At 45.7% G+C, this 27,351-nt stretch overlaps 2 protein-coding genes across 6 annotated transcripts in view; one reads left to right on the top strand and one right to left on the bottom strand.

Annotated features, from left to right (window-relative positions):
• The window catches only part of ajap1 (adherens junctions associated protein 1), a 182,922-nt gene extending 160,969 nt beyond the window's left edge, over positions 1–21,953 (top strand). For 2 of the 4 annotated variants that reach the window (XM_062965721.1, XM_062965723.1), the window contains exons 3-6: positions 8,240–8,327; positions 11,895–12,137; positions 13,420–13,623; positions 20,325–21,953. In XM_062965721.1, the coding sequence (XP_062821791.1) occupies positions 8,240–8,327; positions 11,895–12,137; positions 13,420–13,564 (476 nt within the window). In that variant the 3' untranslated portion in view covers positions 13,565–13,623; positions 20,325–21,953. The remainder of the gene's footprint in view (positions 1–8,239; positions 8,328–11,894; positions 12,138–13,419; positions 13,624–20,324) is intronic. The other 2 variants (XM_016997636.2, XM_062965722.1) reach the window with 2 other exon arrangements.
• nphp4 (nephrocystin 4) overlaps positions 20,918–27,351 on the bottom strand; it is a 231,594-nt gene continuing 225,160 nt past the window's right edge. For both annotated transcript variants that reach the window (XM_062965716.1, XM_062965719.1), the window contains one exon: positions 20,918–22,037. The gene's annotated coding sequence lies outside the window, so the exon portion shown is untranslated. The remainder of the gene's footprint in view (positions 22,038–27,351) is intronic.

The raw sequence follows: 27,351 nt of genomic DNA, 5'->3' as shown, positions 1-27,351 counted from the left end.
AACGATTACGACTCACGTGTACACCTTGGTGGGTGTGTTTCCAAGCCATGCTGAGCCGGCTTTCTTGTGCCAACCAACGCTTCCCCAGTGATCACAACACCGGGGAGTGAAGAGACAGAATGACACAATTGCACACTGAGTGTAGACCAGGCTCAGCATGGATGTCTACCCACTTGTAGGCAGTGATAGAAAAGTGACTCATCAATTCCACATTATACAACCCGATATTTAAATATTTAGCCGAGTTCAGCTATGAGCTGCGAGATAACAAAGGCAAAACATGGGAGGCCCATGAACCTTGGGATGATTTTTTTTGAACCATTTCCAGACCCAACTTTTATATATCTAGTGGCATTCATATGAACCATGAGATCGCAGAATGTGGTTCCAATATCTGGGGACAGCTACTGAGAAGGTCCTGTCTTGTGGTCATACCAAGAACGTCCTGTCTTTCACCGATAAGGTCCTTACTTGTGGTTCCACTGAGAAGGTCCCGTCTTGTGGTCCTACCAAGAAGATCCTGTCTTGTGGTCCTACCGAGAAGGTTATGTCTAATGGTCCCACCGAGAAAGTCCAGTCTTCTGATCCCACTAAGAAGATCCTTTCTGGTGATCCCAACTAGAAGGTCCTGTCTTATGGTCCCACTGAGAAGGTCCTGTCTTGTGGTTCCTCTGAGAAAGTCTTTTCTTGTGGTCCCACTGAGAAGATCCTTTCTTGTGGTCACACCAACCATAACTGAATGTGCTGGGACCAAGAGAAGGTCCTTTCCTGTGGATGTCAGGGTCCAAGCAGGCTTATATGGGTCCCTACCCCCCATCCATGGTCAATCAAATATACATATTTCTTCATTTTTCCTTGTGTGCTCATTTCACAACGGAATTGAAAATGAGAAGAGTAATTGATGATTTCCTGCACCAAAGCTTCTTCTACCCCAAGCTCTTTCTGAGTCTCTCAAAAGAAAGCACAATCAATTGGTATTCCGGTATGTTGTTGTTGTTATTATTATTAATAGGGCCAGTGGGGGTTCATCTGTCTTCCCCATGACGTGAAAGGAAAAATAATGGTCAGGAAGGCGAAGGGCCATCTGGCTGGGCAGATTCAGAGCTGGTGGAAGGCAGGGCAGGTGTTGCTGTTAATTCGCATAATTAGTCCTAAATATTTGCTGAGATCGGTGGCAAAGGAAGGAGCTCAGAATAGAAATGAAGGTGAGGGTGGGAACCTGGGGAGAACCGCTCTCAGTGTAAGAAGCCCGTTGCCTCGGACTGCATGAACTCGTCCCGTCACGTACAGCTAGATTCCTTGACTCAAGAGTGATTTGTCATTTTAAGGTCTGATCTGTCAGTCGGAGTTCCTCTTGCATCTTGTTAGTATTTGTGTTGTGTACAAGAACTCGAATTCTTTCCATTTCATTTACAGTGAAATGCAGGAGCCATTGAACTCGTAAATGCACAACTTGAGAACATCGGACGCTGCCGTAAACCCCGTTCAGTCATTGTTTGGTGTAGCCCAGTATGGTCAACTATAACTAGCAATTCTAATTAGCTGTCAAGTTTAATTCCAGCTCTAATTAACTAACTAATTTGTTGTGAACTTTATCCCAACTCTATCTTTGAAATCTAACTCCAACTTTATGTGAACTTTAACTCCAATTCTAACTAACTATAGTATAGTTCCGGTTATCCGACTTCCGCTTATCCGACACACCGTATTATCCGACGCGGGTGTCTGGTGCTTGGAGAGGCCTGCTGCGCGTTGCTGTTTTTCTAGGCTTGCCGGGTGGGATAATGGCCTCCCTATTATCCAACCATTTTGGTTATCTGACATTCTGCCCGCCCGTTTATGTCGGATAACCGGAACTCTACTGTAGCTAATTGTTAACTCTAACGGTCATTTCAGTTGGAAGAAAGTATTCCTGGATTCGTTTTGGAAGCTGCTTCTAGTCTTGGTTCATTTCGGCAAGGCGTTCCTGACCCAGTTTCTTCATTTCACACATGTATATTTAGCTTTCATTGAAAGCTTTGCGGAAATGTGTCGAATCGCTCCCTCTTTTTTCGGTGACGTCGGAACCGTGCCTTTCCTTGCCATATTATTTCTTCCCCAAGTGACCAAAAAGTGCTCAGGTACCCAAAAGGAAGGCAACTTGTCGGAGAGAGGCCTGTAGGCAAAGCTTCAGGAAGCCTTCTTGGCTTGAGTCCCGTTTTGGGGATGAAAGCACAATCAGAATAAAATGGGATGAATTTGTCGGGTTTTGTTTTGGATGAAACATTCCCAAGTCTTGAGGATTGTTCTATGGGATCGATTGGGGAATTTGCCAGTTTCAGAAACCCGCTGAGTGGTCCAGTTTCTTGGCCAAAACAAAGGTAGGCCAGTCTAGCTTTTTTAGCACTTGTCTGATGTTGGGGGAAAAAACAGCATTTCCCTTCGCCAACACTTTTGTAAGCGAGCCCTGGAGGGAAGCGGAGGATTTCTCGGCGGTTAATTAGGAGCGGATGGCTTCTAGCAAACCCCGGTGCTCACTCTCATGGCCTTGGCTCAGCGAAAAAACCTGGACCCCAAATCAATTTCCATCGGAAAGAAATTACACCGCCGGGGCTCCCAAAGAGTTCATGAAAGTTGTTGAAAGCTTTCATGGCCAGAATCAGTGGGTTGTTGTGAGTTTTCTGGGCTGTATGGCCATGTTCCAGAAGCATTATCTCCTGATGTTTCAACCACATCTAGGGCAGGCATCCTCAGAGGTTGTCAAGTATGTTGGAAACTAGGCCAGTGGGGTTTCTTTATCTCCAGGGTGGGAGGAAGGACTCTGGTCTGTTTGAGGCAGGTGTGGATGTTGCCCTTGGCCACCTTGATTAGCACTGAACTGTTTGCTCGAAAGGACAAACATTTGATACGTCTGAAAGCAATCCTGTTGTTTTGTTTTGCAATTTGCCTTGAGGACTGTTGCAAGGGCAGCCCCAGATCGACCACATTGCAGTAGTCCAGCCAGAAAGTGAGTTGCGCAGGCTGTGCCTAACTCCGTGAGCTATGTCGTATGTTTTAACTCAATCACCATCAACGTTGCTCCACCTCTTCCATTTCAAAACGCGAGCCTCGTCCCCTTCCGCCGAGAACCGAATGCGAAAGCCGAGGCAAGATGGTTCCATTCCACCCGGAGGCCTTGGCAGGGAGCGCGGGGCTGACGGCTTGTGCGGTAATGCTGGCTGATGGGTCGGACTGCCGCAGACGTCTCGGGCCAGGAGGGCGACATATGGGGAAGCAAACACCCTGCCATTTCCGACTCAGTGGTCGGGCCGGGTTGTGCCGAGACGCGAGCTGACAGGGCTTGGTTCGTGCAGCCGAATACGAGGACGGGAGGAGTCAAAGCGCAGGGAGGTGAGCAGGAAGCGCCTTCCTGGGAGACAAAATAGTCCCAGTCAGGCCTGTGCGTTTATGTGCCTTTGAAGGCCATGCAGAGCGAAATACGGGAGAGTGTGCTTTTTCTAATGGAAGGGGAAACTCCATTGCCAGTGGACAAAGATGGTGGTTAGTTGTGTCGCCAATCCACTGCCCATTGTTGTGGTTGGATGTGGTTGGGGTGTGTGGAACGGTGTGGAGTTACGTTCTGTTCTCGGTCTCGTTTTGGGAAGATTCTTCCCAAAACGGAACTCTGGACTCCAAATTACAAATCTCCCATCAAATTACGAATCTACCCCCCCCCCCCATCAAATTACAAATCTGCCCCACCAAATTACGAATCCAAACGCCTCCATAAAATTACGAATCCAAACACCTCCGTCAAATTACGAATCCAAACGCCCCCGTCAAATTACGAATCCAAACTTCCCAATCAAATTACGAATCCAAACACCTCCATCAAATTATAAATCCAAACACCCCCATCAAATTACGAATTCGAACTTCCCCATCAAATTATAAATTCGAACGCCCTCATCAAATTACGAATCCAAACGCCCAAAATTTGAAACAAAAACAGAACGAATTCACACACCCCTAGCAATGGTTATGTGCCCTCATCCTGCGCTCTGAAAGATGTCCCCATCAATTCAACATGACTTCTGGATATTTGAGACTAGGATTTGAATCCTCCCTTGGCCATGGAAACCCATTGGGCGACCTTGGTTCAAGTCGCACATTCAAGGCAATAACAACCCCTTCTGAACAAATACGGACCAGGAAAACCCCATCGTAGGTTTGCCTTACAATACTAGACCTCGGCAAATGCATCTAAGAGCTTCGGTGGGGTTCTAGGACCCCGGGGAAAGGCATCCGGCGCGTCCTGTTGGCTCGGCAAATTAAGTATTTAGGTAGATTCCCTCAAGCGCTCTCCTTCAGTCAAGTGGAAGGACGCCTTGCGGAGACGCACACACGGGGCGGCTGCTGATAATAATTGCAGTCCTACGCCGCTCGCACTCCCTCCTCCCCCCCCCCCGGCGCATAATTAGTGCTGCTAATCCCACATCCAGATGTTGTTCCAGCCCATGCTTACACTGGGCCTTTTTCTCATTCGATCAAACCAGTGGCTATTACCTAAACAGCCTTGTTTTCCAAAAGTCTCCTTCTTATGTATGTGGAACCCCAAGGTTGTTCCAAAGCATGACTAATATTTGGGGGACGGGACGGGACGAGAACATTTCATAGTGTTTTTTGATATCAACGGCTCCAAAAATGGTCTCTTTCCTTGACTTTCAATTCGAGACGTTCTCAAATTCCCCTCTAATCTGGTTTTAACCTCCTGCTGGGGCCGTGGATTTGTAAACTGACCCAGTTGTTTTATGCCACCTCTTTGTGGCTTTCGGGTCATCCATGCTTGTAGTCTTTTATTCACAAAGAGACCGTCGTAGGTAGTGGCAATGGGTTGTATCAGAGAAGGTTGAAGGTTGGAGGACGTCAACGGGGCATTTGGAGGTCTCTCCACACCCTCCACGATGGCCAATAACAACAGCAACAACGTGGTTCCTCCCTCCTGGTAGTCTGGACCCTTCTAATTGCCGTGAAAGATTCTCGAGGGTCCGCCAGGGCCTCACCTTTCTTCCTCGTGACGTTTCCCAGTGTGATTTCCTGGCAGGGCTTCGTTCCGTACCCAGCTCTGGGCCGTTCCTCCACCACGAGCGCTTGCGAAACGACTTGAAGGAGAGGGAGGAAATAAAGAATCTGTCCGCAGGCTATCATTACCCGAGCGGCTTGGCAGCAGCTGTCTTCATGACTCATGCGCAGAAAGGTGACCTTGGCTTTATTATATGAGGTTGTCAGCACGGGTGTCTCCGGGTCTTTGATTGATGCCTCCGATGAGCCTTGGCAGAAGAAGAAGCCACCACACTTCTCAAAGGTGGCTCAGAGAGCAGCCCTCTCCTCCACCTTAACATCTCAGCGGCTCCTTTTCTTTGGACAGGTCAAGGCCATATGTGGTCGGTCATCTCCTTGCTCTCGGATTTGATTGATATGGTTGCTAGGATTCCCTCGTTCCTCCAGAAGCTATGGTCAACTTACACAAAAAGTTACATTATAATGTCACACTGGATGACTTAGATTTCTAGAGATAACTCCTGTTGAGGAACATCTCAATCCTCCACACAACGTATGGTCAATATCTAGCAGGCATTGACCATAGGCTATGGCCAACATACAACATTCCTATGGTCATTGGAACCTTTTGGACCTCCAGAAACTATGGTCAAGTTCCACCAAAAGTTACATTATAATGTCACACTGGATGACTTAGATTTCTAGAGATAACTCCTGTCGAGGAACATCTCAGTCCTCCACACAATGTATGGTCAACATCTAGCAGCCATAGCCAACACACAACATTCCTATGGTCATTAGGAACCTTTTGGACCACCAGAAACTATGGTCAAGTTCCACCAAAAGTTACATTATAATGTCACACTGGAGAACGTAAAGATTTCTAGAGGGAACTCCTTAATGAGGACCAAGGGATCTCGGTCCCCCTCACAACCTACAGTCAACATTTAGGACCTCAAGATCATTATAGTGGTCTTCTCTCAGGTTAAAAAATTACTTTTTTGTTCATGATTTTTCCACTTTTGTGAAGGTCTTGTGTTCGAATAATCCCAGCGATTGTGGTGGGCCAGTGTGGTACGGTAGACTGAATGTCAGCCATGAAAGCCCACCTTGGGATGGTCACACTCTCTGAGAACAAGACCATGGCCAACACACTACATTCCTACGGTCGGTCTTCCAGAACCTATGGTCAACTTCCATTGGAGGACTTAAAGATTTCTAGAGAGAAATGGAGCCCATTGAAATTGCCACTTTCTACTTGGAAATCCAAGTGGTTGAAGGTCAGGCAAAGCTCTAGGCCTTGTGTTGCCAGGATTGCTAACGTAGTTTCCCTGAAATGGAAGAAATAGTATGGCTGTTGCCCTGAATGGGAGCTCCTCAACAGGAACGGTGTTGCCAGGGATGGCCTACAGCCCCAAGACAGAAGGAGGCACTGGCGACATAATCGCTCCTCGCTGTTGTGACATTTCTCAGCCCAAGCGGAGCGGGAAAGGCGTTCCCTGTCTCTTGTTGGAAGTGGAGATGTGTCACAACAGCCGTCAGCTGTCGGCAGCCACGTTCCTTGCTGCCGTTACCTGAGAGATAACTCGCCTGAGATATTCCACCACCGACTTTCTAAGCCAGGTTGGTGGCAGACTATCTAGGAGTGTGCAAAATAGCAGAAATCCATTCTGTTTTCGTATCGAATTCGAAATGAAAACAGATTTCTGCCATTTTGCGCACTCCTCCTATAAACCCACAGTACAGTAGAGTCTCACTTATCCAACGTAAATGGGCCGGCAGAACGTTGGATAAGCGAATATCTTGGATAATAAGGAGGGATTAAGGAAAAGCCTATTAAACATCAAATTAGGTTATGATTTTACAAATTAAGCACCAAAACATCATGTTATACAACAAATTTGACAGAAAAGTAGTTCAGTTTGCAGTAATGCTTTGTAGTAATTACTGTATTTACGAATTTAGCACCAAAATATCATGATTTATTGAAAACATTGACTACAAAAATGCGTTGGATAATCCAGAACGTTGGATAAGCGAGTGTTGGATAAGTGAGACTCTACTATATTTATCAAGCCTGTAAGGTCTAAGCTCTGGACTATGGCTGGTATTCCACATCAGGTACTTCATATTCTCTATTGTACTATATTGAGTATCATCTCCTTGCTACTTGCCACTAGCAGAACAGATCTGGGTTGCTGTGAGTCTTTCGGACTGTATGGTCACATTCCAGAAGCTTTGTCTCCTGACATTTTGCCCACATTTGTGGCAGGCATCCTCAGCAGTGGGCGAAACATCAGGACCTCTGAGGATGCCTTCCACAGATGTGGGTGAAATTTCAGAAGAGAATGCTTCTGGAACATGGCCATACAGCCCAGAAGACTCACAGCAGCCCAGTGATTCAGCCATGAAAGCCTTCGACAATACACAGAACGGATCTGTTTTTTCCGATGAGGTTGATTGATGCTCAATAAAGTAGGTTGGTGGGGGAGTTATAATTGTGCCAGTAGTGCCAAAATCGTGATCGTGACTACAAAGCAGTGACCTAGATTTCCTGATTCGTAATAGTTCTGTATCCAGGTTCACTATTGGAGAACATACAGCCTTCTCTGTCTCACCTGGAGATGATTCATGGAAATTGGTGACTCCGGCCCAGAGATATGGTCCTCAACACCAAAAGGCACCCATCGGACTCAGTTCCACCCGGAGAAGGCCCCTCGATGACTCCATTCTTCCCCCAGGAATGGACATGAGATAGTCTCCAGAAGACCATTGGTTGATCTGCCAGTTGTCTTTTGATTGGGTTGGGATAAATAATCTGGTTACATACAGAGAAGAAGATGGGCCTTTTGAGTGGTCGCAAACATACGGGGCAGTGTTGGCTCTGTTGAATTGTCCTTGAGATGCCTGCTGAGGCCAAGATATCAACAGCGAGTAGGTTGACCTTTTCCATCCATCTTCTTTACCTCCTTGTCCAGTTCTGACTTCAATTTTACCTCCAGGAGTAGGTTTAACTACCTCAAAAAAAATATAAAGAGATGAGGAATGCTTGAGCTCTGACATTTCTTTGGCTTCATGCACAACGTCAATATCCAGTTGACCCACTTCAACATCCGGTTGTCCCCAGTGGGTCGAGCCGGATCCTTTGCCGCCCATCCAAGATTTCTTTGGCTTCCTTTACACATCTCCATTCTCCTTTTATTTTTTATTTCCTCTGCAGGTCTGGCTGTCCATCAGATTATCACCATCACCGTCTCTCTCATCATGGTCATTGCTGCTCTGATCACGACGCTCGTCCTAAAAAATTGGTAAGGACCCTCTGCCCGCTGGGTTTTGGCTTTGGGTGGGATGAAGTCTAGAGAGGCAGTGGGCCAAGTGATATTGTTGTCCCCACTTGTTAAATCAGTGAGATTTCCTTAAATATTGGTCATCACCCAACTATTGATCTAGTTTAGGATGAAAGTTCAGAAAGTCGAGAGCCAAAGATATTGGGCCAGCTAGAGTCAACTTGTTGAATAAATGAGATTTACCTAAATATTGGCCATCATCTAATGGTTACGAAAAAAGTAACTTTAGCCATTTTCCTCCCCCTTTGAGAAGGTCTTTCAAAGACAGTGTGGTTTTCATGAATGTTTGCAAAACTGTGCTTATTTGGCACCCGATTTTGTATGGACTGATGTTTTGTCTTGGAAAGAGAATTCTCTGTGCAGAAAAGGCTGTTTATTATGCAGAGGATATTTCGCAGCTTGACCGCCCTCATTCCCGATTTATTGGGCAGCAGCTGCTGTGAGCAGCGGGGGTCTGTTCTCCTGCCGCTCGGAATGCGGCAGACTAATATTTCCACCCACCTCCAATATATAATCTCCATTGTGACAGCCAGAAGCAATATTCCTGCCACAATTCCTCCTCTCGCTTGTTCGAGGGGGTGGAAATGACAGTTCGTTGAATCCAAATCAACAGGAGAACAGACCCATGTTGTTCCCAGCAGCTGCTGCTGCTTGGTAAATTAGAGGACTATATATTCTTTATGCTACTGGATATGGAGGAATCATGAATATGACTCTGTTATGGATGCATGACTCTAGATTGCACATTCCTAATTGTGATCTTCCAGCTACCAACCCTCTTCCCTCTCACCCCAAAGAACTGCGCTCCACACTCTTGGTGGTGACCTACCTACCTCTGCCTTGATGGCCATGTAAGAGATGTAGCAACTTCAGTTCCCAAGTATCTGAAAAGATTTCATGTATTTGCACATTTCCTGGCTTAATGTTTGTGCAGAGATATCCCTTGCAAAAGGGTTGAGATATTCTTTTATGCCAAGGAAGAGAAACCTTGCGAGTGTTCTTGATGTCCCCCGTATGGAATTGCTTTGTGGATTTCTCCTCCTCCTCCTCGTGACGGATGGACGCGTTCATTGTTTTTGATCCGATTTCCTGAACCTATCCATCAGAAGCATTCGCTTCGATGTGATGGGCTCTGCCTGAAGCCAGAGCTTGACGGAAGAGACGGATGGTTTCATCTTGCCTTCTCCCCGTTCCTTCGGCCGCAGGGCAGAGATTCCCAATCTGCTGCGAGACGCAGTGAGCGTGCGCCTCTCTCTCTCTCTCTCTCTCTCTCTCTCTCTCTCTCTCTCTCTCTCTGCTAAAATTGCAGGCACATTTCATTCTGTCAGACCAAAAAGCTTGGCAATGAGAATTGCCCACGCTCTCGTGATCCCGCCACCTGTGCTTCCGTGTTCTGGGCACAGTTCTCCTCGTAGGGTTACCACCTTGCAATCTGGACGCTAATGTTGAAGATTTCTCAAGGTGGGAGAGCCACGGGGTTGCTTTGTGGATGCCTCCCTATTCGTCGCCCAGCAGCGTGGGCTTCGGGGCTTATCTGAGGCTGCTCCTGAAAAGAACAGAGATGGTTTGAGCATTGAACTGCCACTCTGGAGAACCGGCGAGAATCCTTCCAGCTGGGACCCTGTTTAGTCATTTTGGAGATGGTGAATTTTATCTTTAACACGGATGAATAACATCATTTTTAAAATTTTGGCGTCTTGTTTTTTAAGTCTGTTCCTGGGGTGACTCCAGGCATTGATTCAGAAAATTGCATTGCATAGACCACATCAGCTCTCGTGTCTTAGATATGGTTATCATGGTCTTCTGTGGACAAGCAGATGGCAACTGGTAGACAGCATATGTCCTGTATCTCAAAAACGTGAGCTGATTGGGGGAACTGGTGCCATTGAGGAAATCGGCAAGTTGGATATATTTGAGGCCCCAAAATATATGTTGGCCGTAACTACTGGAGATTAAGATTCACAGTTCTTAATTGAGTAGGCAGGATCTCCATCTAGAACATCTCTAGAAGGTGTATTTTTTGGAGGTATCCAAAGAAGGAGACCCAAATGTTTTCCTAGGAAATTGGTCAAGAAGTTCCTCCTGATGTTCAGAGGACATCTACCAGCCTGAAGCTTAAGGCCCTTACACGTGTTCCAAATACCTCTCTTGAGGTATTTATGGAGGCCAACCATATCTTCTCCTCACCAGGCTGAAGGTGCCCCACTCCTCCAACCTTTCCTCCTCTGTTTGTTCTCCATCCTTCTATCCACCTCGTTGCTTTTCTCTGGACCGACTTGATTTTTCTCCATCCTTCCAAGGAGGCAACTACAACTGAACTTGGTTCTCCAGAGGAACCCTGAAAAGGTTGGAAAGAGGTGAACGGATGGTTCAGTGATTCAGAACGAATGCAGTTGGACACCGCTTTTACAACACAGTGGAAATCTTGAGAGTTGCAGTTTGGTGGGCATGAATCCTTTTGGAGAGAACCTTGCGAAACAACAACTCACGGGATTCCACGACCCTGCGCTTGAGGTGGGGGTGGCACCGGCTGCCTGCGTAACCCGCTCTCTGTCTCCCCGAGTTCTCGCCCAGAATCATTTGCTCTCCTTTCTTCTCTCCGCATCAGTTATGCATATAGTAAAAATAGGTTACGTCTTTGCTTCAGGCGCTCCTGCCTTTACCTACTTTCCTTGTCAAATTGACCTACTTTGAGGTCGGCTTTTATGCCTCCCACCCCCATCCCCCCGGTTGCAAGGATGTGACGGCACCTTCGGGAGAGAAGGTACGGCGGCTTTTCATTCCTTTTCTCTTTTTCACAAAGGCGGAATCTGGGCCTCAGATTCCGCTCGGAAATACATTCCTTAATAGCTTCAAATCGGGGGCGGTGTCTCTGCATAATGGTAGTACTTCCTCATTCCTTTCTGCATGCTGGTGGCAGTTTTTATGATGTCGTAAATTAGTCAAATTAGCCTCCCCACATAAAGCGGTACCTAGCCAACAGATGCAACTGTTTTTCAAGCTGCTTAGGTGGGCAGCGAGCGAAGGCTATTAACGGTTGGGAGCTCAATCTGACCCGAGCTTTGATCCCATGACCTCTCGGTCAATAGTGATTTATTGCAGCTGGCTACTAACCAGCTGCGCCACAGCCCGGCCCTGATATGCCATAGGTATGCCACTTAGCGCCAGCCGTTTCCCGATAATTGTAACGGCCTCCATTTAAAATTCAAATTTGATTACGCTGGATAAATAAATAGATGCATAAAATATATCCGAGACAAGATCGCTTGATTGAGGCCAACGTATCTCAGATATTTCAGAAATTATAATTGAATTTGAAATCGCAGGTATAATTAGCAGCGGATAATAGAATTTCCTCTCGGGGGAACCCAAGTATTTGTTTCCTGAGCATCGTCTTTTGTCCTTATTTGCATTTTTTATTTTTGCAGAGAGCTCCGAAGCAGGGATGGCAACTTATTTTGGTTGGCCGGTTGGCTTCTCCTCTTTTGACGTGACTCCTTTCTGGGCTTCCCTCTCTCTCCCTTGTAGCTGTGCTCAAAGTGGGAACACGCGGCGGAACGGCCACCAACGCAAAATCAACCAGCAGGAAGAAAGCTGTCAGAACCTGACGGACTTCACCCCGGCCCGAGTGCCCAGCAACCTGGACATCTTCACAGCCTACAACGAGACTCTCCAGTGCTCCCATGAGTGCGTGAGGACACCCGTGCCGGTCTACACGGAGGAGACCATCCTCTCCCCAGGGGATTACAAGGCATCCTTCAATGGGAGCAGGTAAGGTGGGAGGCGTCCCACCACAGCGATTTGAACCTCATGGGTGTTGGGGTCCTTCTGTGGGTTTTGGTACCCAGACAGAGCCATTTCATGGAGGTTGAGGTCCATCCATTGATATTAGTATCCAAACACGGCCATTTCGTGAAGGTTTAGGTCCATCCGTTGACACTGGTATCCAAACAAAGCCATCTCATGAAGGTTGAGGTCCATCCATTGATACTGGTATCCAAACAAAGCCATTTCATGAAGTTTGGGGTCCATCCGTTGATACTGGTATCCAAACAAAGCCATTTCATGAAGGTTGAGGTCCATCCGTTGATACTGGTATCCAAACGGGACCATTTCATGAAGGTTGGGGTCCATCCGTTGATACTGGTATCCAAACAAAGCCATTTCATGAAGGTTGAGGTCCATCCGTTGTTACTGGTATCCAAACAAAGCCATTTCATGAAGTTTGGGGTCCATCCGTTGATACTGGTATCCAAACAAAGCCATTTCATGAAGGTTTAGGTCCATCCGTTGATACTGGTATCCAAACAAAGCCATTTCATGAAGGTTTAGGTCCATCCATTGATGGTATCCAAACAAAACCATTTCGTGAAGATTGAGGTCCATCCGTTGATACTGGTACCCAAACAGCCATCCGTCTGTCATTCAATTCTTCTTCCTCTCTCTGTGTTTGGCTGGTCATGGCTCGTTGCAATGCTATGGATATATTTATTTACGATTTTAAGGTGATGCTTTGGTGGAAATTATTGGTCTCTGCATCATTCTCTCAGATCTTGCCCATCTTTAGTCAACCAACTTCAAATGGTGCTTTCCAAAATGTCTTCTCTCCCAAAGAATTAATAGGTCAGCCAAACTTCAACGCAGGTGCCTGAGGTTCTGAACCTCCTTTGATACCTTGGACACCTCCTTTGCGGTTCGGACTCAAACCCAACACGGATTTATTGCCATAATTGTATGGAAGCCGCTATTGTCTGCGTTGGCCAATCTCCAAACCAGAAACAAAGCACAGAGACATACAAGAAACACAATCATTTCCATTTTCTTTTACAACCCGTGATAGCTCAGCGTCGCTACTTAGTTAATGTATTGGCTTCTTCTCCTCTTCGAAAAAAACAAAGCAAGCGGGCGAAGGGCTTTCAAGGGTCCCCATTGTTCCCTCTTGGCAAAGCCTCCCTCGCAGAAACCAATAAAACCACCCAAAGCATTATTTTAGAAGTCTCCTCCCTCCCCGCTCCAAAATGCAATCTGATAAAAGCTGGTTTTTTGGCTGCAGGCCTTCCTGGGCTTGCCTTGCGGTCTGTCACGTAAGGGGCGCCTCCCAAGTCGATTTTTCTGCTTGCTGCAGACCCTCCTCTTCCGACCGGCACCTCATCCCTGTGGCCTTTGTTTCTGAGAAATGGTTTGAAATCTCCTGCTGACCAGACGAAGTCTGTTTTACTTCCTGGGGGCGGGGCAGACGCCATGTGTCTTTTTCCTGGTAGGTACTCTCTCTTCGGACCTTCTTTCCTCGACCCTGACTTGCCGCCACTGAGATCCTCATCCCAACCCTGCTGTGATTTTCCTACCTTCTTGGTATTTGTGGGTTCAAGATGGGTAACAATACAATCACAATGTTATTTCAATGCTGACGAATCCCTTGTTGTCGAGATCGAGGAGCTTGCCCCAAGGTTTTGATGCCAGCTTTAAGGGTGTGAAACCTACGGAGAGATGCCATGTTTCCTAAGCAAGGTAGAAAGGCATTGCTGTCTTCTGAAGCCGAACTTCCGCACCATGGATGAACTCAGATGTTTGGATGTTAAAGTCAATGCAACATAGTGGTTTGAGCATTACAACGGCAACTGTGGAGACCAGAGTTTGTACTAGGGATGTGTGTGATATTCGTTTCCTTCGTGCGTTTGTTTTGTGTTGACCGTTCATCGACACAAAACTAATGGTGACATTTTCGTATGAAACATAAGGTGACACGAAAATGAAAGCCGCAGTCATTGTGCTTGCTTTCGTTTTCTGGCCATATGCGGGCCAGAAACGTTTTAAAAGTTGGTGGGCTAAAAGGGGTCTATATGCCTTCCATGTGTGGCAATTTTCAGCCCTCTAGCCCTAAATCTGAGCAGAGGTGAGCCTTTGAAGCTTTCCCATCGCCGCCAATGACACGAAAATTTTTGGTTTTTCGTAAGCAAGACGAACATTCTATTTGTATAGGTGCCCCGTTTTCGGAGACAAAATGAGACAAAACCAATGAAACTAAACAAAACGAACAGCAATTCCATACAAATGCACAACACTAGTTTGCACCTCCATTTTGGGCAGCGGGAATTTTGCTTCATCTGGGTAAGTTGAGTCGTATTCACGAAATTTGCGAAAACAGTAACGATTTACCAACACCCTCGAAATTTTGCACAGCTCTATTATTCAGCAACTTGGAAAGCTCCTTCAGCGTCGCGAGTGGATTTATTCTCGCCAATAGTCAAGCCAATGGTGTCCGGTTCTTAAACGGAGAGGCCCATTTTGGTTCACTCCTCGCTACTTTTCTCTCGTGCCTGGGATATATTTCCCCTCTCAGGCAACCAACTGTTGCCGATTTCCTCTTTTGTCTTCATGAGCATCATTTGGATCTTTTTAGGAAAGGCGACTGTTGGAGAAGGACACGATGTTGCCCACTCCTCTCCGTTCCTCCCTTTTCTCCTCTCCTTTCCAGTTAGGATTCAGAACTAACTCTTTGCGAAGGAATGTGTCTGACACCAACGTGAGCATGACCGATAATATACCGGCTGTCAGAATTTAATAAAGCCGTTTCATTTCTCCGGAGAGGAACCCATACATATTGTTGCCAACCCCGTCATTTTGAAATCTCTCCAAACAAGATTCCGCGGAGGCCTCTGACCCGACGGCACCACAGACTCGTCCTCCTCCAGCCCGGCATCCAAACAAATTGCAGGTCTCCGCCAAATGAAATTTCCGTGATCCGAAGTGGCCTCGTTGCATCCGAACCCGGTCGATGTCTTTTTCTCAGATTGATTCAATTTGCCAATGGCTGCGTCTTGCAAAAACATCTTCTTGCTCAAACGGATAGAAGATGACTCTGTTCATTAATGCTTTTATTTAAAAAAGCATTGCAACTCGGGCAGTTTAGTCTGACCTCATAAAGATGGGTTGCCAATTGGAGATTTTCTTCATTGGCATGCATAATGTGCATTTGCAAAACAAGCTGACTCACCATGGCGGTGACTTACGAAAAATTATGAATTATAACAAAATCTTGGGCAGGAGAGAGTTTTGTTCTGTCCGAGTTCGGATGTCGGGCGATCCCTGGTTAATAATAATATTCCAGATATTGTCTTTTCCACACACATGTCTGGTTCAAACATATTATGAATATAGAATTATCATGGCGGTGACTTACGAAAAATTACAAATTATAACAAAATTTCAAGCAGGAGAAAGTTTTGCTCTGTCCAGGTTCGGATGTTGAGTGATCCCTGGTTAATAATAATATTCCAGATATTGCCTTTTCCACACACATATCTGGTACAGATTTTGGAAACAGCGAAGTGAATAATTCGGTAACTTTTCCCTGGTTTATTAAGTATTGTTTTCGGCATTAATGCATCTACTGTTAAGTGTTACTTAAACATCCTTCTATCTCTTACTAAAGTGTGGTTGAGATGTCCGGAGTAATTGCAGGAAACGTTTCTGGTCCTTATCGGTATCCTAAATGATTTTTCAACAAAATTAATTGAATGATTTAATTGATCAATTAACACGTTCACAAATGGGTTTCGTAGTCGTGCTGCCGTACTCACATAATGAGATCAATCTCCCATTAACAATTTTAGTGCTCGTGCATTGGCACTTTCCCAGCAATGTTTCCAGATTTTTGGATATTTTCCCCCCTTTAAGTCTGTGCCAACTCTACAACGTGCATCTACAACGTAGGATGAATGCAGCTTGACCCTATGTGGAATCCCCTGGCTCAGTTAAATTAGTTAAATTAGCCTCCCTGCATAAGGCGGTACCTAAATTTTCTACTCGACAGATTCAACTGTCTTTCGAGCTGCTTAGGTCAACAGCGAGCTAGGATATTAATGGTTGGGGGTTTAATCTGACCTGGGCTTCGATCTCATGACCTCTCGGTCAGTAGTGATTTATTGCAGATGGCTACTAACCAGCTGCGCCCCAGCCCGGCCCTTGTATGTGTATGCATATGCAACCCCACTGGCTGCCATTGTGCAATGGATATCCATACGTTCTTGAGCCATGAGGAGAGGTGGGTAGGAAATTAAATTATTATTATTATTCGGGTGGATTAGAACATTGCACACCTACTCGATTCCATTTTGCAGAGACGTCAAATCTTGTCTCGCTGCACAGCTGCAGCCTTGTGCCCACGTCAATGAGAGCGAGCCTCATTGAACAGAGTGAAATAAGGACGTCTGCCAATATCTCTCTTTATCTCCCGAGTAACAACGTGTCCATCTCAGTTCAACAAGGTCGAAGGAGGCTCACTGAGCAAGGAATGATACGCGCGGGTTCTCTTTCTTTTTTTTCGGCGGGGATGATGCGCATGGAAATGTACTATTACGGCGCAGGATATAAAAGTGCTGTCCTGGAAAAAAAGGGAAGGGCATACCTGGCTTTCTGGAACGCTGAACAGGAGCAAGATGTCCTCACTGCAGCAATTTGTTCATTAATGGAAAAGAAGAAGCAGTAGAAGCAAAGAAATAGACCAAGGTGAGACAAAGACAACTTGCCAACAGAGAAGAAAGTCACTTCACTGAAGTTGCAGTTGCAACAGACATGGGCGTCTTGAGAAGGATCTGCCCCACTGACAGCTTTCTGTGTGTCTCTACGGGCAGCACAGTGCCAAATTTATGAGTGACATGACTGCTCGCAAAGAGGTATACTGTTACACAAGGCTATTGTACAAGGAGGTATGCCATTTCAGAGAGAGACATCAATGCCATTACACAGTGAAGTATTGACACTATTGCACAAGGAGTTATGCTATCTTACAGAGAGACATTAATGCTAATAACAGTGAAGTATTAATGATATTGCACAAGGAGTTATGCTATTTCAGAGAGAGGGACATTAATGCCATTACACAATGAGGTATTAACGCTATTGCACAAGGAGGTATGCCATTTCACAGAGACATTAATGCCATTACACAGTGAAGTATTAACACTACAGCGCAAGGAGGTATGCAGTTTCACAGAGAGAAATTAATGCAAATAACAGTGAAGTATTAATGATATTGCAAAGGGAGGTATACTATTGTAAAGGGAGGTATTAATGTTACTTCACAAGAAGGTATGCTATTACACAGGGAAATGTTATTGAACGAGGAGGCGTCTTATTACACAACAATGTATCAATGCTATTGAACAAGGAGGTAGACTATTGAAGAGGGAAGTACTAACTAGGGTGTATGTTATTACACAGGGAGGTATTGACGTTATTGAGCAAGGAAGTAGACTATTAAATGGTTATGGCCCGCCCCCAACCAAAGAGCCATTGATTGGTTCTGGGAGCAACTGCTAGGAAACCTTCTACTCTCCCAGACCAAAGTTCTCACAGAGCTTGATGCTCCATGGACTTCGAAGGGAAGGTCGTGACCCTAGGCTCGCCCTTGGTAGGCTGCATTCAGTATCATGCTCTGGAACGGGATGGAGTCTCTTTGCTGAGATCAGTTGGTGCCAGAGTTCGAATCCCACAAGTGGTGGAAGCCACTGGTGCCTGATGGTACTGTAAACACTGTAGCAAGCCCACCCTTCCTCCTCCTCCTCCTCTACCTTCATTTCTAGCGATTAGAAATAACCTGGCGTCTCACGGTAGGGTCACCGCGACAGCTTTGAGCCTAATATTTGAGCAAATTAATTGGCCGGCCTCAAACGCAAGCCCCGCGTCCCCGCCGTAATGAATCATGGATCTGCCCTAAATGCAATTTCCCCACCTCTTCCGCTAAGTGTGACTCGCTGCAAATTGGCCGTTTAGCATTGTGCTCGGCGGCCGAGCATTACGAAAAAGGTAATTTGATTAGAACGGGGGGAAGAGAGTTAAAAAGGGGACAACCGTCGCCACAGCTCCGCCAGGCAACGATTTCTGGCTGGCTGAGATGAAACGCGGACTCGTTCTAGGCTCATCGGAAAGCGAGGAGTAAGAAATGACCCCAGTTCGGGCGTAGAAGAGAGATGAACATACCAAAAATAGCCCGGGGCTGTGGCGCAGACGGGAGAGCAATGAGTCACTGACCAGGAGGTCATAAGTTCGAGGCCCGCTCGGAGCTATGTTTGTTTGTCTTTGTCCTGTGTTAAAAAGGCATTGGATGTTTGCCTAATATGTGTAATGTGATCCGCCCTGAGTCCTCTTCAGGGTGAGAAAGAAGGGCGGAATATAAATGATGTAAATAAAATAAATAATAAAAAATAAAAATGGAATGGTCATGGAACACGCATCCCTCGTTGGCAAGGAGGGAGGCAAAGTTCACGGGTAAGAACGAAAACATTCCCAATGTTTCTTCCAGGATCACGGGATTTTTAATGCGTTTTTTCATGGTTTCCTCCTCCTAATTTGCTCCAAGGTGGACATCGTGCACCAAGAGAGGAGTGGCCTCTGTTAACGCTCCTTTCTTGGCTCTGTGTCACCCTGGAAGGAGACGGCCTGGTGGAGGGAGACCTCCAAATCGCCCGCTTCCCTTTTGGATTTTGCTCCATGAATTCACTTCAAAATATAATGAAAATTTAGCTATAACGCAAGGTACTTATCTTCTGCTGCTCACCCGGCGAATCCTCCGTAGATGTCCTCCTAACGATGATTTACTGTTTTGCTAATGGACAACCTTGTCTCCCGTAATCTAAATTAAATGTGTGATGGTGCAAGGACTTCTCAACCAGAAACGGACATCTTGTGGTTGGGGATAAATCTCTGGTTGATCCAGATGGTTTAACCCAAACTAGACTATACTCATTGCCGATGTAGGTATACCTCCATTGGTTCAATGGTTCGACAATATGGTTGAATCCGAAGTCTGAATCCAACCCTATTGGTTAATCCCATTGCCCATTGAATTGATTCTTGGACGAAGGTGAATCTCATTGATTCAGTGGATCTATCTCAGACAGAAACAGTAGATTGATCCCATTGTTACCTATCTTAACCTATGGAAAACCAAGCCGGTGGGAAAGGTGGGTTAGGTTTCAATTGTACTTACTTTTGGTTTCGTTCTTTCCTTGGTGGCTTCCACATTGTCTTTCTCCCATTTTCTTTTTTTCTGAAAATCCTTTTAAAAAAGAAATAATAACATGTAAAAAAGAAATAATAATAATCACATATATCTTTTGTGCTTTTTAAATTGATCTCTATCCATTGTTTGATTTGGGGGCGGGCGGGGATAATTCCTCTCTTTGTTGATTGAAATTATAAAGAAATTACAAGGGGGGATTTTTTAAGTTGCGAGAAGACAAAAATGGAGGACGAGAAGGGGCTACGGATCACATACCAGTATTCAATTTTTAAATTATTCCTAGCTTCCATTTTTAAGGCCTGTATGTTATGGGAAACAGCTGGTGGTAACTGTATGTTATGGGGAATGGCTAGCGGTAACAGTATGTTATGGGAAATGTCTAGTAGTAACTATGTTATGGGAAATGGCTGGTGGTAACTATGTTATGGAAAATGACTAGTAGTAACTATGTTAAGGGAAATGGCTGGTGGTAACTATGTTATGGAAAATGACTAGTAGTAACTATGTTATGGGAAATGGCTAGTAGTAACTGTACGTTATGGGAAATGGCTGGTGGTAACTATGTTATGGAAAATGACTAGTAGTAACTATGTTATGGGAAATGGCTAGTAGTAACTGTATGTTATGGGAAATGGCTAGTGGTAACGGTATGTTATGGGAAATGGCTAGCGGTAACTATGTTACGGAAAATGACTAGTAGTAACTATGTTATGGGAAATGGCTAGCGGTAACTATGTTATGGGAAATGGCTCATAGTAACTGTATGTTATGGGAAATGGCTAGCGGTAACGGTATGTTATGGGAAATGGCTAGCGGTAATGGTATGTTATGGGAAATGGCTAGCGGTAACTATGTTATGGGAAATGGCTCGTAGTAACTGTATGTTATGGGAAATGGCTGGTGGTAACTATCCTTTCTTCTTTTCCCCCTAACAGGATTCCATTGGTGAACCTGTAAAAAGCAAATTCAGTGAATGGGTGACCTATACCTACCATTTCTGCGTTTACTGATGGAAGACTCAAAGAGCAGCCAAATATATTTTTATATAATTATAAGGAGAGAGAAAGAGAGAGAGAAAAAAATATCGGGATTTGCCCCAACCTGTGATGGCATTTTTGTGTGTGTGTGCGGACTGGGTTATTTTTCATGGGAAGGACGAGGAAGGAAATTGCGCGGAGAGAAGCAAGGACCGAGCCACGGCTTCCGTTCGGGATGCCTGGACTGTGAATACATATTTCTTTCTGAACCTGTGCCAATAATAATACCATTATGTGCCATGAATCGCCCGGGGGGAGGACATAGGATCTCGAGAAGATTGAAGACGCGTCAAACTCTACGGAAGCCGAGGGGAAGGCGGGGGGGGGGGGGGGGAGATATCTCTTCAGTATTTCTTGTTATTATACATACATGCATATATATATATATAAGATGATCTATATATATATATCTATAAATATAAGAACACAAACACTTTTTGTACTGTAGCAAATTTTTGGAAAAATACCATCTTAAATGTTCCTTTTTTAAAAAACAACAACAAAGAAATGGATGTTGTGGCTTCGCTACAACATATGATGCCATTGAACGCGCTTAATATATGGACTTAGATATATATAGATATATATATAAAAATTCCATGTTTTCTACTTCAGCAGTTTAGTTTTCACAGACAGGCACTCATCCTTTAAGGTCCGTTGACGGGAAATACGTAGTAGGTGCGAAAATGTCACGTAAGGCCGTGAGATGGGTCTGTTATGGAAAGGAATTTCCAGTGGTCGAAACGTCACCGTTCCACAAAACTCTAAAAGAAGAGAGCGGGCAATGTCTACAAACAAGGTCCTAAGGATGTCACGAATATTTGCCAACCATCCATTTTTTGTCCTCGAGTAAGAATGAAAAGCAACACTTTCGCGGTTTTGTCCCTCATCTTGATGGGTTCTGTGCAAAAAATTGTACGCCAAAAAATGTATTTTATGCAAAGGATAATGGGCTGATTCCTATTGTAGACGCAAACAAGAACGAACTTTTGAAACGATGACAATTTGATGATAATGTTGATTCGCCATCCAAATATCCAGAGTTGGTCCCGGGCAAGTCCCGTCAGGATGACCTGCCTCCTGGACCATTTCTTTACCGATTTCACCGTGTTTTGGTTTCTGTAAGATAACTTCCAGGATCGGGAGAAAGGTGAAATACACTCCGAGTAAATCCCTAAGGAAGGGTCTTCTAAGAGGTGGCTTTTTCTGACGGAGGCCTTCCTTTCCCCGACACCTTCTCCCGTGGTTCATGGAGACACAACTGGGCCATCTCCACGCTAAATCACCCATGGAAACCGGTTTCTATCTGTTTCTTTGTTCACTCCTGGTGCAACTGTTTTATTGATTTGGGACTGCTGTTTGTTTCTTTTCCCCCTCCTCCTATTCTTTCGAATATTTTTTAACAAAATGGTTTGTTGATTGTACTGCTGTTGTTTTTATTTTCTATTTTCTAAGCCGCCCTCGAGCGGCGAGGGAAAAAGCGGGGTATACATTTCCATAAGTAAATAAACAAACCGATGAAATCCATACCGACCGGGCTCCGTGTTGTCTTCGGGGTGGTGGCAGACAAATCCCAACATGTCTCCATGGCATAACATGGCACGTTTGGACCTAGAGGTAATAAAAACTTTATAATAAGAAAACTTTATTTATATACCGCCCTATCTCCCGGATGGGACTCAGGGCGGTTTACAGTCATAAAAGCAACACAACATTACATAACGACATAACACACATTATTAAACAAGATAAAATAGTACAATTATAACGATAAATCACACTTACATGACCAGATCAAGGGGACGGGAACCATAAACCCAATATATTAAAATGTATCATTTTAGGCTAGGGAAATCTTGTGCAATGTATTCAGGCTCAAAAATCGGCGGTAGTCCAATATAATTACTCAAAAACCTGCCGACACCACCAGGTCTTCGGTTCCTTACGGAAATTGGATAATGTAGGGGGTTGCCTGATCTCTTTTAGCAATGCATTCCAGAGCCGGGGAGCCACTGCCGAGAAGGCTCGTTCCCTCGTCCCCACCAGCCGCACTTGAGACGGTGGTGGGAGCGCGAGAAGAGCCTCCCCGGAAGATCTCAAGGTCCGCACTGGCTCATAGGAGGAGATGCGATCACGGAGATAGGTAGGGCCCGAGCCGTGTATTGTTTATGCACCCCATGCACTCATTGTATACTTTTCTGAATGTTGGGATCCAATTTACAACTCGAAAAACTTGTCCAAAGTGGGCGTCAACGTAGATGCCTCAACTTCCAGTTCAGCCATGCAGAAGGACCTAAAGCAGGGGGTTGGGATCCCTGGGGTCTCCAAAGACCATCAGAAACTATAATTACCATCAGGTTGGGTCAGTTCCCCGCCCTGAACTCCACCAGTGTTCACATTTGGGCATGTTGAGTATTCGTGTCAAGTGTGGTCCAGATCCGTCATTGTTTGAGTCTACAGTGCTCTCTGGATGTCGGTGAACTACAACTCCAAAACTCCAGGTCAATGACCACCAAAATCTTCCAGTATTTTCTGTTCGTCATGAAAGTCTTGTGTGCCAAGTTTGGTTCAATTCCATCATGAGTGGGGTTCAGAATACTCTTTGATTGTAAGGGAACTACAATCCCTTACAATCAACCCCAACCCCAATTTGTGCCTATTGACTTCGACCCAGATGCACAAAGAAAGATGAAGGCACTGTCGGATTGGTCTGCATCCAACGCCAAGGGAGCGTCAAAACGCCAGGCTCAGGGAAAACTATAAATAACCCCCCGAGAGAGAGACCTGCGTGGTCTCGGTGCCAGTTGGAGAGCAGCACTTTCCCCTGAGTGCCTGGAAGATGCAACTGTTCAACTGATTTCGGTTAAGTGGATGTAAATTCTGACATCGCTTGTCCTTGCGGGAAGTGGAAACGGGCCAAAGGAAACGTCTCCTTGCTGCAACAGGGAGGGACCGTCTTCTTTGGGGGGAAACGTAGTGCTCTTCACCTCTCCTGAACGCACAGCTCTGTAAACTGGGTCATACTGGGAAAAACGTGGGTGGGTCCCAATTAGCCTGGGCCCATTGGCTATGAGTGCACATATACCGTAGAATGGATGTGGTTTGACATCTTTTTGACTCCCTTCTTCGGGGCTATGGAAACTTGGGAGTTGGAGTTTGGCGCGGCACCAGAACTATGTGGCAGAAACAGCTCAAGACTTGGTAAAACCATAACTCCCAGATTCCATCACATTAAAGTTGTGTCAATCTGCATTGACTCTATAATGTATATGTACCTAATATCATTCCAAACTACAACTCTCACAATTCCATAGCATTAAAACAGTGTCAAACTACAATTTAAGTACACCCAATCTCACCTCGAAATGCAACTCCCAGAATTCTATGGCATTCAAGCCTGGTAGATAACGTAGTACATTAATTCTACTGTGTAGATCAGTGGTTCTCAACCTTGGGCCCCCATATTTTTGGCCTTCAACTCCTAGAAATCCCAACAACTGGTAAAATGGCTGGGATTTCTGAGAGTTGTAGGCCAAAAACATCTGAGGACCCCACGTTGAGAACGACTGGTGTAGGTGCACCCCAAGTTTCCTGGACAAAAATGGGTTTAGGAAATCAGGGAGGCCTGTCTCCACATCTCAATATTTGGAGTTTGGATGTGAGAAGACCTAAAGGAGGCCTATCTCCACATCTCAATATTTGGAGTTTGGATGTGAGAAGACCTAAAGGAGGCCTATCTCCACATCGCAATATTTGGAGTTTGGATGTGAGAAGACCTAAAGGAGGCCTATCTCCACATGGCAATCCCGTATTTTGAGACTTTTTGAGGCTCGGCTACCGCTTCCGCAATGCAAGCACTATATAGTACTTTGCAGAGATGTAGACTGCTCTGTACCGACTTGGCCTCGGGCTCTGGCCCCGAGGGCGACACGCGCAAGACAACCCTGGACCGTGTTCCCTCAATGCGCCGGAGCAGCAGGTCGAGCGAGAAGCGCACGGGCGAGCAATTAGCCGGAGCAAAGAGCTTCCTTTCCTCCGAAGCAGAATCCCCTGAGGCGATGTAGGTTTTCCTCATGCAAGGTACACCTCGCGCATGACTCCCTCTCGTCTCCGACTGGCCATATGCTCATGGAAAATAGATGCGCTGGCTCTCACGGAAGAGCTCTCTCTTGAAGTCTTTCTCGGTTGATAGGTAAGGGGGAAAATAGCAACTGGTGACATGCAAAAGATGTGATCTGGAAAAGAGGCCATGTCTTGTGACGTTGGGTGGTTTTAGTCCTGTAGAAGGCCTGGAAATATTTGGATGGCCTTTCTCGGGGGCCACGATCCCACCACAGACCTTCACTTTCACCCTCAGTAGAACTTCTTCCTGCATTTGAAGGGAGTTGGGCTAGATGGCCCGTGTGGTCTCTTCCAACTCACTCAAAGACTGAAAACCTTCCTCAGAGAAGGATCCTAACCCTTGAAGAATGGGAGTATGGAGGTGCAGTATGGGAGCAGTGCAGTATGGGAGACTGATGTCTACCAAATTATGGTAGTAGTACCATAATTACTAGGTGCAGTATGGGAGACTGGTGTCTACCAAATTATGGTAGTAGTACCGTAATTACTAGGTGCAGTATGGGAGACTGGTGTCTACCAAATTATGGTAGTAGTGCCGTAATTACTAGGTGCAGTATGGGAGACTGATGTCTACCAAATTATGGTAGTAGTACCGTAATTACTAGGTGCAGTATGGGAGACTGATGTCTACCAAAGTATGGTACACGCAACCAAATCCCATAGAAACACACGATTGGACTCTTCTGACATAATTTTGGCACATTTGTGTACCTCCAATGTTAGCTCTGTTTCTTTGACCTGCTGATTCCAAAATTGGCACCGGTTTTCCCTTATCAGTTCTCGTTTCTGAGAACATATGGCATCTGCCAGTCACTCATAGATAACCACATATGAGGAATTTAGAGTTGATGTGGTCTATTTAGTACAGTTTTCTGCACCAGATCCCCAAAGAACCCCAGGAACAAGACTAAAAACCATGGCTTGTTGGGATGTGAGTGTCATCATTGAGTTGGCTTGTGGTGGCCCCATGAACGAGTGACCTCCAAACCCAATGGTTGTGAACCCTTCCGCTCACAAACCTATACTGCCATTTCCCCTATGGAGGCTTGGTGAGCACATTTCCTTAGGGTAAAAGTAGTAGCACCCCATGGAAACACTCAGTTGGATCTCGGCTGTTTCAAGACCTTCTGAGTCGCCCATAGGCCTTGAAACGCCCTAGCGGTCGTCAGAGAGGAAGACATTTCCGAATTCTTTCTCCTTGTGTTTTTCTTCCCTCGCAATCACGCAACCAGCCTTTGTTGCTTTCAAAATTGACCGTCTCTTTCTCTCTCAGAATTCAGATACACAGAAAAGGGTTTAAGGCACAGCACTGATAGCCCCGTAATAGGTTTGGGAGCGCCATCCATTAACCGCCGGAGACGCAACGGGAGAGATGATCTTGCAATAATTGCCGCGCCCCGGAGGGGAAGGAAGGCCCCGCGCTCCTCCTGGCAGCAAGAAGAAAGCGAAGAGAGGAAAGCGAGATAATGAAGCCAGGCTTCGTTCTCATTAAAGGCGGCGAGGTGATTTACACGCTGGCGGCCCTGCCTTGTTTCGCAAAAGCGTTGCACTGAAACAGCACCAGTAGCTTCTATCACACTTTGGAGAGAGAGTAGACAGAAATAATAATAATAATCATAGAATCCTAGAGTTGGAGGAGATCCCAGGGGCCATCCAGTCCAACCTCCTTCTGCCAGGTAGGAAAAGCACAATCAAAACACCTCCGACAGATGGCCATCCAGGCTCCAAAGGAGGAGCTTCCAGTTGACTCCAAGACGCCTCCAACAGATGGCCATTCAGACTCCAAAGATGGAGCTCCAAGGCAGAGAGTTCCACTGTTGAAAGTTCTTCCTAAGGTTCCGGTGGGATCTTCTTTCCTGTGACTTGAACCCATGGCTCCATTGAGTCCTAGTCTCCAGGGCAGCAGAAAGGTAGCCTACTCCTTCCATCTGCACATCTTCTAGTGCAGTTGGGTCCAAGAAGGTCTTATTGTCCTTAGGTCTATTCCAGGTGCCAGAAAGAGGAGGAGAACCAGAGAACCATGAAGAAGGATCCACCAAGTCCATCTGGTTCAACCTTCATCACGTTTTGAAGTTCAAACACTCCTCTCTATGGTGCAAATCCCAGGAGTCTTTAGACACTTGGTCTATTCCATCCATCTTCAGCTGCCAGAAAGAGGAGGACCATAGAGAAGGATCCACCAAGTCCATCTGGTTCAACCTTCATCACGTTTTGAAGTTCAAACACTCCTCCCTAGGGTGCAAATCCTGGGAGTCTGTAGACATTTGGAGCTCAAAAATATCCAAGAAATCCAAGAAACGAAGTGTTGGTTTTGTCACTATGCGGATGTGTGTAGGCAGACCTTCTGGTGGCCTCCCATCATTGTACAGATCCTTGGGTTTTTTCGAACACCAGCAAGGTATCTAGGGCGAACGGAAATTAGAAAAGAAATCTTGCAAAAATGCATGGTAGTAGCATTCATGAAGAAGTCCTCTCCACTCTGTTTAGCCATTCGTGAAATCTCACTCCATCTAGGATGCAGCCTAATTTAATTAAATTACTGTAGAAATTACAATTAAAAACCTAATTGGCGCGTCCTATTAAAGTTGACCTATTTATCCACAGACCAAGCGGTGGAGTCCCGGGGGTCTCCCGACTAGCACCGAGGCCGTTCGGCACCCAAAAATCCACCATCTTCTCCACTCTCTTCTACTTTTCACATTGGCCTTTTTCTCTTGGAAATGTGACACGTAATAATCAATTGCAGGTTCCTTTTCGGAAAATCCACACAGTCGGTGGATTTCTTTGCTGTTACTTGGAGGGG

This window comes from Anolis carolinensis, unplaced genomic scaffold, assembly GCF_035594765.1.
Source record: "Anolis carolinensis isolate JA03-04 unplaced genomic scaffold, rAnoCar3.1.pri scaffold_15, whole genome shotgun sequence".
Lineage (NCBI taxonomy): Eukaryota > Metazoa > Chordata > Lepidosauria > Squamata > Dactyloidae > Anolis > Anolis carolinensis.
The sequence above is the reverse complement of the archived record's forward strand: the minus strand, read 5'-3'. Positions and strand labels throughout refer to the sequence as shown.